This window comes from Protomyctophum bolini (genome assembly GCF_963924005.1).
Source record: "Protomyctophum bolini genome assembly, chromosome: 19".
NCBI lineage: Eukaryota > Metazoa > Chordata > Actinopteri > Myctophiformes > Myctophidae > Protomyctophum > Protomyctophum bolini.
Genome location: NC_137880.1, coordinates 30,099,128 through 30,110,780, shown reverse-complemented (window position 1 = coordinate 30,110,780; position 11,653 = coordinate 30,099,128). Strand labels below are relative to the sequence as shown.

The following is an 11,653-nucleotide window of genomic DNA, read 5'->3' as shown; positions in this document are numbered from 1 at the left end:
ATTTTGTATTTTTTTTTTTAATTGTGCTAAATAAATCAAAAAAATAATAAATGAAATCTATTCTCTTTCGTTTTAGTTTGTTTTGCAGTGTATACATTTATAGTTATATCGTCTAGTTTATATTATTATAACCTGTCCCACAGCACAGTACATAGACTACAGTACATAATTACACAACAACACAACAACTGGAAAGGGGTGCTCTGTGAAGGACATCCACCAGGCCGGGTGGACATTCTACAGTGTGACGTCAGTCATCTATGATGTGTCTGTGACATATGACACCATATGTGGGGGCTAGGATTCGGCACAATCCGGGGTAGGTAGTGATGGGTGATGGACTGGTTCAGTCATTGGTGTAAAGTGTGTACACATTCTGTGCAGTGCTCTGGTTGGTATTAGTGAGTGCAAGTGTAGTAGAGTGGCTCAGCGCTCTTGGTTCTGCCTGAAGACCAAAAGCCATTAGGCATCTTACACAGTACATGTAGGTGGAAATTAGGTAAAGAGCTTTTTTAGTCTAACGTAGCTGTAAAACCGGCTCAGGGCGTAGTTCAGGTATCCAAACTCAATCTTTGAGATCCTGGCCTGAATAACGGACCACAGACCCCAGAAAAAGTGTGATGCTAATGCATACCGGTTAGCTTCAATTAACATTTCCTCCTGGATGCGTGTCTGGTCCTCCTGTGTAGTATTATCAGGGTATCCGCCCTGCTCTGCCAAATAACTACGAATGAAATGAAGCTGCTGCTCTCTAGTTGGGTAGTTGTCTGGTGTGACCTTGAAGAAAGGCCACTGGTTGTATGTGTAATCATACATCCACTCACAGAAGTGGTTCCCAAAGTCAAAGCCCCTGTAGTTGTAGCTGCTGTATTCAAAGTCTATGAGCCTGAGTCTCTCTGTCGAGGCTGGGTCCTGCCCATCCAAACACAGAATATTACCTGAATTCATATCATTGTGGCAAAATACCACTGGGGATGGGGTAGCTGCCAGCAACTCGCGGAGTCTCTCCAGCTCTGCAGGCAGGTCAAACTTAAGCAACTTCTTGAACTTCTTCACTTGCGCTTCTCGATCAAACTTCAGCTTCATCACCTTGTCCATGTATGTATCAAGGGTCTCAAAAAGCCACTTTGGCTCTTTGTTGAAGGGCATCACCATTGTATGGAAACGAGCCATCTGGGTAGCGATCTCGGCAGAGATGGAAGGGTCTGAGAATTGTTCTGTGCGCATTAGGCTATTCGGTATGTGCTGTTCCAGGCGTCCCTGAGGAAAAGTGCCATAAAGCTTTGGCCCTAGAGTACGCTCTGCCAGAATAGCAAACATCACATTCTCCATCAAGGAGTCAAAGGTCACCAGCGAGGAGTCCTCTCCTCCTGCCACCTCAGCGGCAAGGGACCGGCTGCCCACCCTGTTATGTCGAATAGCTCCATATATTCGGAGCAGGACCCTGCGAGGTTCATCCCCCACACACTGAACATGGTCAGACAAAGTGCACATGTATAGCAGATTACTCAGTCCACCGCTGACAACGGTGATCTGGAAATGTGCTTCTGGAATGGTCTTCCATGAACCAGACAGGAACTCCTGGCACCACACAAACGCCTTGGCCTTCGTCTCCCTGTCAACCTCTTCACTCCGCCCACCCGGGTAGGACTCTGCATCCAAGTCATCCTCACCACCTTCATGGTCGACCAGATTTAAAGTGCTATCGCCGGCGGCTATATGGGCTTTCTTCTCCACGGCACTCTCATTCTCTGAATCTCTATTGATCTTTAGCTTGCTCTCTAGCTGGTCCTTCAGATCAACAATATTGTCCTCCAGTAGTTCACATGGCTCTTCCCAGGCTTTCCCTTTCTCCTCTGTCCAAAGGCAGCAGAGTCTCTCTTGAAGGCCGGAGATCTCTTTTCCCTTCTTCTCCAATGTCTTCTGGAGTTGTAGGATGGTCTCATCTCTTGCTCGCAACTGGTTTGCCGCAGTTCCCAGCTCCTCTTCTGTGGCTTTAAGTTTTTGCTCTGCAGAGAGGAACCGTTCAGCCAAAGCCTCTTTTTCTCTGAGCAGTTCATTTCTCTCCTCATTCCAGCTGTGCTCATTGGAAGCCATGTTATTCTTGAGATGCAATCAAATTTGAACGTTTATACTATCTGTTGTTTTTTCCGGGTTAAATACAAACTGAAAATATAGTAACTCTGATCACCTTGAATCAGCAAGAATGACTCAGGTCTGATGTCACACAACATAAACTGATGTCATGTATGCCTAAAAATACAACACCCATTTGCGCATGTCCTTGTCCTAGAAATCACACTTGTGTGAAGTGAGCAGCGCTCTTCATCATCATACATCACATTCCTTGCTTAGCCAATCAGCTGAGCACATTCCGTGCTCATACAGACACACATACACACAAAGCTGTGCATAGTAAAAACAATTACACTTTTGGTATGACTTTCCTGTTGCTGACTTCATATCGATGATGACATCTTTCCCAAATATGGAGGGACGGATGAATTCACAAAATGTGAAGAATATTCACTCACAAAACCAAGATGGGGTGAAATGGCATGCTTTCCCTGTGGATTTCTGACATCATGATCAAACATGTTGATGATATCATAATGATGACATCAGTCTTGCCCAAATATGGAGAGACTTTTACAATAACCTGACACTGTTTGTAGTATAATATATAATATATATAATATATAAACAGGTGTGGGGTCTCGCTAGGAAGCCCCGAGCAGGTGAGGGCAATGATATGGAAACCAACCACAAACAGGCCAGAGTGCGGTGCGAACGAGTACGACACGCCCTCAGACAGGTTTCCGAAGGAAAGTATGAGAGTGAGAGTGCCATGGAGTCTCATTAGATAGAAGATATATACTTTATTAATCCTCAAGGGCAAATTGAAGTTAAGCCTTTTGAAGCAGTGTGAGAGGATGCCACTACGCCCGCTAATCAACAGGCGCCAGCTGCGGGAGGAACAACACGAGACTACTACTAAAGCACACGCACTCTGTACTAGATAGATAGATAGATAGATAGATAGATAGATAGATAGATAGATAGATAGATAGATAGATAGATAGATAGATAGATAGATCTTGTGCCCAACCCTCATGGGTTTATAGACACATTTGCAATTACAGCATTTTTTGACAATACATAATGTATGCATTTTACAGCATGTTTACATTACATAATCCATTATATTACACCTCAGATGTATACAGAGTACTCTGTCTTCTTTCCCAAGCTTGACAGATGTCCCTTTGGCAAAACATATCTCCATTTTTACATAGTCATTTAAATCTAGGAAATCCCCACATATAGAAGACATCTTATTAACCAAAATATCCCTTAAGTCATCGTATTTAGAGCAGTAAAACAAAAAGTTAAATTTCATATAGATCACAGAACAGACAATATCTCTCATCTTCAGGGGTGGCATTAAACCTGCCAGTCTCCAGTGATAATGGTAATGTTCCTGACCTTATTTGAGCACAAAGAGATTTGTTTAAATTATACTTCACATAAGGTTCTACAGTGTATATGTCCTTTATAAAGGCAGTAGGTTCGCAACTTAGGTTTGTACCATAGGTCCCTACACCAGTTTTCTTTGTATCTGGAGAACATTGTATTTCTAATTTGGCTGAACATTAAAATAAACATAAAACATAAAATAAACTTCTCAGTTCATTTGTCCAGGGGTGACCACCTCTAAGATCCCAATTAAAGATATTTTTGGTGAGTCTATTCCATAGTCGTATCATTTCACATTTGTGTCTGAAGCTTGGAGGTAGGCTACTCATTCATTGGCTGGTTCACCAGGAGAACGGTCCCTGACTCGGGCGGTAGGTCTTGAACCCTTTATTCAACACACACACACACACACACACACACACACACACACACACACACACACACGCTTGTCTGATATTGCTAGATGTATCTCTCATTATTGCTCTCTAATTCTAGGCAAAAAGGAGCGGAGCTTCACCCCTGAAGACAAAGACGTCAGTGATCAGTAATCAGTAATCACCTGAACCCCTGTAAGAGTAAAAGAAAGCCCATACTTAGCCGGAAGGATCCCGACGCCATCAGTAGATAAAGACTGGAAGGGAAACATCATGAATTATTATTATTAACCACGTTTGTCTCTGATTCCCTGAGTTCATATTGACATTCCATGGCCTAAAAGAAAAAGAAAAGAAGACATTATTATTATTTTTGAGTGGTGCAACCACTCCTACAACCAGCAATGTCCATGTACCTGTGTACCTGTGTGTATGAGCACGAGTGGTGTGCGCATGCGTGAAATTGGAACGACACGAGTATGTGACTTATTAATACCAGTAGGGGGCGCCAGAAACAGAGAGAGGTATGCTGTGCCTGCAGCCTGCTAATGAGAGAGAGAGAGAGAGAGAGAGAGAGAGAGAGAGAGAGGAGGGGGGGGGGGGAGAGAGGGGAGTTGCACCACTCGGTTCACACGTGTGTTATTTTTTGAATACAATTGAACATTGATTGCATTTTCAGTTTTTCAGTTTGCAGTTTGCGGCTAAATAATTGGGGAAATAAACCCCTGCTGCGGCATGTTAAACCCTGTTTATTCCGATTCTGTGTGGTGACTTTGGTATCAGACTTCACACATAAAAGTTTCAAAAAGTCTCACTATTCCTGAAGTAGAACATTGAACATTACAAGGGTTTTGAAAAAGGCGGGCCACATACGTGGTGATCCGGGGACCCTAGGCTGCAATGCCAGCCTGACAGCGAGTCACAGGTTCAAATCTCGATCCTGACCCCCCCCCCCCCCCCCCCCCCCCTCCCAAAAAAAAAAAAAAACGGGTACTCAAAAAGTTAATTTGATTTTAGATACAACATAGAGATCCTGTTATATGAGAACGGCTGTACTGCAAATCATTGTACCCAAATCATCAGTTAATGTGTGTGTGTGTGTGTGTGTGTGTGTGTGTGTGTGTGTGTGTGTGTGTGTGTGTGTGTGTGTGTGTGCGCGCGTGCGTGCGTGCGTGCGTGCTAGGCTGCGCAACAGTGACACTTGGTTCGTTGTGAAAACCAACCAAAAGCTATTTACGTGCTCGGACAGATCCAGCCCGCCAAGCCAGGGACGCAGGGACACACATAGCTGTCTATAGGAGTGGTTGCACCACTCAAAATACATTATAGTGCCGTCCCCAACCTGCAACCCTCCAATCCCACAAACCACCCAAGACACAGCACCTGAACAAACACAAAACACTTAATTAAAAGAAAGGGGAAAAAAGTAACAACAATGCAGTGGCACAGTATACATATACAGATATATTACAGTAGCTCTATCTACGTATAAATGCACCACGTCTCTGTGTGTACGTGCGCGTGTACGTACGCCTGTAATCCACATAACTCGAAAACCGTTCGCCCCACCGACTTCAAATTCGACACACGCGTTCCACACCCGCACAGGGAGTGCAGTGTTGGTGTCAAGTCCGTCGGATAGCCGGTTGTCCAGAACTAGCACAAAATAATCTTCCCGAGTTCTGGACCTGATCACCCCTATCTGGCCTGTTCTGACATCTGCATAGACTCCATATTTGGGCATGCCTGACAAAGAACTCCATATATGGGAATAAAAGGGACACAGACATAATAACTCATGGGTGGAGCATGCATTTCCAACTTGCATCGTCCCAAGTAGACCAGTGCCCAACGGGCACCGCTCTTAGTTTTAAAGAATGAGGCGTTGGATTATAAATGAAGCAAATAGCTACAGTATGGCATTTATTTCACTGTAGTTTTGCATTCAGTGGGAAGTAACGGCAATGAGAGCATTGTTTTGCAAAACTGCATGTCTGAAGACTTAAAAAAAACAATAAGAGTGTCTTGGGAATGTTGTAGTTATCTATAAGGGTAGAGAATGTAATAATAAGCATAGAACTCTTCCAGAGCCGTGACGTTTGTGATACGGGAAAAGATGATTCGATTTGAATGGGGAAATTGCTTATTTGGTTTCACTTTTGATCTAAATTCAGAAAGAACTTTTATCTAATTTTGAGAGACTGTTTTACAACTACTGTATATGGACTCAGATTCCAGGGTCAAACAATAATGACATTTCTTCTGATCTAAAACAGCATTTCCTTGATTTTCTAAGGCATAATAATAATTTTATTGGAGTCTACAGTGGGACAGAACTTGAGATACACACACCAAAGCTGGGTGTAATATAAATATGGGTTTGGTTCTTTTCACCTTTATGGATTATTAGTAGTCAGTAGTGAGCAAGCAGAGCAGGAACTTCTCCCCTTAAAAGATATGACGTTGAAAGGTATGTTGCAAAGCAAGCTTGTCCTAGTTCTTGTAGTGAACACTGAAATCTGACCTTTCTCAGCTACTGGCAAATATCTAGCTGTCAGACATCACATAAAAAGGTCAAAATGTCCATGGTGAAGGCCCTGCTTCTGCGATGATGCAGGCGGGGAAGAGAGGTATAGGTAGTGGGAGATATTGCATTAACCTTCATAATGAGAATTACTCACCTACACTGAAATGAGGCGAACCATTCACCATATTGACTTGGGATTCGGGGTGAATATTAATTGTTATTATTATTTGACACACCAATAATGACCTGCAACTGACCGGAGACATAGCTCCAAAGCTAGGATGAAGAGCCTGTAGCTGGTGGTATCCTACCGGAGTTATCGTCCTATTTAGCCACCTATCCTCCTAGGAACCTCTCCCCGTCTCCCGTAAAAAATTGTAGATCAGTCAAGCAATTTATCTGTTCCCAAATCTTCACCTCCTTTTTCTTTTCTTTTTTGGCATTTTTATTTTTATAGTTTTATTTTGTTTATTGGAAGTTGTTGTGACAGTGTCAGTCAACGAATCTCAGCTTTGTGACATGATGGCATGTTTCACGCAAGCATGAAGTCACAATCACATCAATGATAAACTAAAGCAATAATGAATGTTTATGTAAAACTGAAAGTTCACATTCATTTCAAAATACTATATGAACTAGTAGTTAATATATGTAACTTTACCAGCAAAATAAATAACAAAAAAAAGGCGACACGGTATGCATCGATAATAATATACCGGCATTGCGGTAATGTGGTAATATTGTCCCAGCGCCCTATTCGGTACTTTTACTTGGTGAAACGCTGGGGCATAACCCTTCTCCTTTCTCCTTGTTTGTTTCGTCTGACGACGCCTTGTCCTCCTCCTTTATGGAGAGCACCTCCAGCTCCGCTACAACTTTGTTCACTTTTGTCTGTGTCAACTCCGAGTTCTTTTGAGATTTTCTGACTTCTACAATGCACTCATCAAACTTCACCTTGAATTTTTGAGCGTGTTCTGCATTGACGAAACGTATTGCCAGGCGTTCAGGTTTGGGACTATCGTCAACGAAGTCTGCAGGTGTGTTCCATACCCAAGCCCTATCACTGCCGATGTTGGGCTTCAGCTCCATTGTGGGATGGATGTGGTGATTGGCACAGATCTTCAGGGTACGCTCCCTCCTCATCAACAGGCGGATGGTGCCCTTCTCTTTGTGTTTCATTAACTTCACATCACCAGTACCACGCTCCTTCCACTCAGGAGGGTCATTCTCAGAAGCAAAGCGGTAGAGCTTTGCCCGCATCTTGAAAAGCTCTTCCTCGTCCTCCTCTAGCGTTTTCACCACCTGCTCTGGGAGGGACACAATGGGCTCAAAGTGAGGGTCATGGTTCACATCAGGTTCCCCGTCTGTCGAAGTGCCATGGTGATCTTTAGAAACGATGGGCTCAATATGACGGTCCTTAACAGGTTTCACGTCTGTGGAAGCGCCATGGTCCTCCTGCGTGACCTTTGGATCTGCCATTCTAACCAGCTTGTAGACAGTGAAGGCAAACTCACCCCGTTCCCCCTCTGTTCACTCTTCTCTCCTATGGCGCGATATTCCTGAGGATACAGAATCTATCTCTCTACCCTTCAATTTTGATCTATTTCTTATTCACTATCACCTACTTATCTATTTCTCGTTCACTATAACCTACTGTACTCAAAGTCTATAAGCCTCTCGATCTGCTGCTCCCAACAAGTTCAGAAACCACAACACATTATATATGTTGATCAGGGCTCTGGTTTGACGTCACGTCACACATAACAAATCGTTACCACACATGCCTAACAACACAACACAGTTGTTCATCACAAGCATTCAGAATTTGGCATTGTAGTTAATTAATCAGCCTTTATATATATCTATGCTGGGCCGAAGGCAAAGCGAGTGATTATGTTTTCACCCAGCTGTCACAGTCCCTGGCAGTGCCTTGTATTCTTGCATGGGTTTTGTGTGGTCATGTGTGTGGGGCCGTAAGCTTGACTCCAGACTAGTTAACAAGCTTGGCATGCCTGTTTCCACTCTCTTTGTTTTCATGGTGGTTTACTGTACTCACCTATACCTCCTCTCCTGCAGCTTCACACTCACCTACCTACCTACCTGCCTGTCTGCCTGCCTAAAATTACTTTGTTACATGCCTGTTACCTTGCCCTGCCTCTCACCTTCCCGCTTGCCTTGTCCTCATGAGCTGGACACTTCATACCACCATGAGCTCAAGGTGCTTCAATTGTGTTGGAATAAACAGCAGTGTGTCCGCCAGTGTTTGAAACCGTGACACCCCATGTGTCCGCTGTCTTATCCACAACCACTGGGCTTATCATGACCAAAATCCTTGTGCATTCTGTCAATGAAGTACAATTGAATCTTCTATAGCATGGGTATATACTGCAAGTAGTAGTGTTAGGTAACCTTTATATCAGCAAGCATAGAATTAATAGGATTGCAGTGTAGGAGCTGACGGAATTTTTTGTGTTGTTGCTGATGACTATTCAGTTGTTTGCCGAGATCATAGTTCTCCTTCTGCAGCTCCGTGTTCCTCTGCTGAAGCCGGTGTTTTTCCTCCTGCCACTCCTCACGGCGGTGCTCCACAAGCCTCTCAGCCTCATGTTGGATCTGCTCAGCTTGTGACCTGGTCGAGATCAGCTCATCGCGGACACTGTCCAACGCCTCCTTCAGACGCTGGTTGGTCTCCACCAGTTCACTCTCGGAGTGGGATATCGTCTCCAGTTTGACACCCAGGTCCTGGTTCTTCTGTTTTAGTTCAGCCATCTCTGCGACTGCGTCCTGTCTTTTAAGATCATTGAGGTGTGAGCCTTTTTGCCGTTTGATCTTCAGGCCAATCACTTCCTTGCAGGCTGGGTCCAACTGTACTTTTTGGGCCTGGCTAGTGGTGCTCTGCATCACCCGCTTCTGTTCTAGCTTTGCCAAGCCGTTCCTGGCAGTTTTCTTAATCTCCATGCAGGTGGCCGGCACCTTGTCAATGACTTCTGTATCTTTCTCAGCCAGTACCGTTTTCTGCGTTTCCACAATTCCCTTCAAAACCTCAACATCATGCTGCAGATTGTCAAATTGCATCTTTAGCATATCCCTCTCTCCCTCCCCTTTTGACCAGGCACATTCTCCCTCCTCTTTAGACTGGGCTAATGTACGCTTATGTTCACGGTCCACCTGTTGGGTTGTGATGTTGTCCCTCAGCCCAGTAACCTTGCCTTTCAGTGAAGCCTCCAGGTGTTTCAGCTCTGACCTGTTCTTCCTGAGCTGTTCTGTAACCATTGGTTTCTCCTCCATCTCCTCCTGCTTCACTTGGGCCTCAATGTCCTGCAGTCGTTGAGGGGTCAAAAAGCACAGCTTTTCCACCTTGATGGTTTTGTCCAGTGGCTCTTTGTCCGGTGGCTCACATTCCAGCTTGTCGGTGGCCACGTTCAACTTCTGTACCTCAGGTAAAATGTCCCCAAATTCCCCTGATGGTATCCAATTCCCCTCTTCAAATGTGAAGCTCTGCCCCCCGACATTCAACACAGGGGGTCGATACTCAAGATTGGACCTTGCGGCAGACCGGCGAGGAGGAGTCCTTTTTGGACTGAACCTGTCACTGAAGAGCCACATATACATGTTTACGAATCGACTCACTCTCCGGAGCATATCGGCATTTCTATCTTCTTTTGGTCTCTCATTCATTCCCACAGAGTGGATAACAATGGACAGCAGATAGACCCTACGCCTGAAGACATCTTCACCCTAAGACACTTACATAGGCTGACCTGAGCTCTGGTCTGACGACACTCGTAACACAGACCGTTGCCATGCATGGCTAACAACCAGCGGTGGACAAAGTACTCAACCCCACTTGAGTCAAAGTTCAGATACTGACTTTCAATTATTGACTTGAGTTGAAGTAGTACTTGTTGCTTTAAAAGATCACACCCGTGTGAAGTGAGGGGCGCTCTTATCATCATACATCATCCATTCATTGTCAATGAGAACTTAAGACTAGTTAACAAACTAATCTTTGTGTAGGACAATAATAGCCGATTTGCTTGTCTACATATGACATCAATTCTTAATTCTCCATTCATTGTCAATGGGAATTTAATGTAGAAAAGATCTATAACTGCGATGTGTTTTGAGTTGTAGATATATGCTAATGGTTCTTACACACTGGGTGCGTGACAAATAAACAATCCGAAAATCCACTGCAAATATTTCACATCAAACTATTCATTTGGTGATGCCTCATTCATACAGGATGCTTTAATTCTTTGTGAAAGATCAAAGATCTACCTTGTTTCGAAACATAATTACGCTGTTTTATGCTCATTCTGTGTGGATAATATGGATAATAATATAGGTACTCATGACATGACGAACACAATTTAAATTAAATTAAATCCCTCGATACGTAATCTCTTACACTACCTGTCAGTGGGGAGTGTTGGATGATGAATGAATATCAACATCCTAATACATCCTAATACTGGGGGGTCAAATTATGACAGGCAATTCCCCCCAGTCAAAAAAACACTTTGTTTGAAATAGACACTCATGCTTTCCAAGGTGTGATTTGGGGTCCCAAGGATGAATACAAAATTAATATCAACATCTTAAAACCAAAATGTTGAATTGTGGGTTTGAGCTCACATGCCCTTTTGATGGGTAACTAGTAACTATACCTGTCAGTGGGGAGTGTTGGCTGGGAGGAGGAGTAGACATTTATGAATCCAATCACAGGCCAACGGTATAGACGGAGTATCAAATGTCAGTTTGATAGTCATTGTCACGTTTTGTGACATAAATCATGTTTCTGCAACAAACTGTGACATTTGTAGTATTTGTGTTGCCGCATATGGCTGTAAGTTACTTCATAGTGAATGATTAACTTCCGCTCCTCAAAACATAACTGTTGTAACCTAACCCCAACCACAAAGCTGCACTGACATGGACAGAGAACACCTATAATGTTACAGGATAAAGAAGTATGTATGAATTTATATAAATATGTTGAAGCAGGGTAATGAGGTAGGGTGTGCAAGCTCAGCATTACCCTTCCTTTAATAAACATGGCTTAATTATATGTTAAATCATTCACACCAGTTATTGCCACTATCCTAACAAATTATGCCCTGGCTACAGTGGCTCGTAGCCTACGGTAGCTGATCTTCCATAGACAGTTACTCATCTGTTGCACAAGAGGGCATGAATCATTCAATTGTCATGTAGCCTACAGTAAACATTCCTGACCTTTATATATATAGGTTATATCTGCCACATAGATTGG

At 43.6% G+C, this 11,653-nt stretch overlaps 2 protein-coding genes across 2 annotated transcripts; both read right to left on the bottom strand.

Moving 5' to 3' along the window:
• Nucleotides 1-495: 495 nt before the first annotated feature.
• Nucleotides 496-2,097, bottom strand: LOC308334665 (choline/ethanolamine kinase-like; the record flags this gene model as incomplete). The annotated part of the gene is made up of 1 exon (XM_080791470.1): nt 496-2,097. The coding sequence occupies one exon, from the start codon at nt 2,095-2,097 to the stop codon at nt 496-498; it is 1,602 nt and encodes a 533-aa protein (XP_080647596.1).
• A 5,034-nt stretch (nt 2,098-7,131) lies between these two features.
• Nucleotides 7,132-7,857, bottom strand: LOC308334664 (ran-specific GTPase-activating protein-like; the record flags this gene model as incomplete). The annotated part of the gene is made up of 1 exon (XM_080791469.1): nt 7,132-7,857. The coding sequence occupies one exon, from the start codon at nt 7,855-7,857 to the stop codon at nt 7,132-7,134; it is 726 nt and encodes a 241-aa protein (XP_080647595.1).
• Between the last annotated feature and the right edge of the window lie 3,796 nt (nt 7,858-11,653).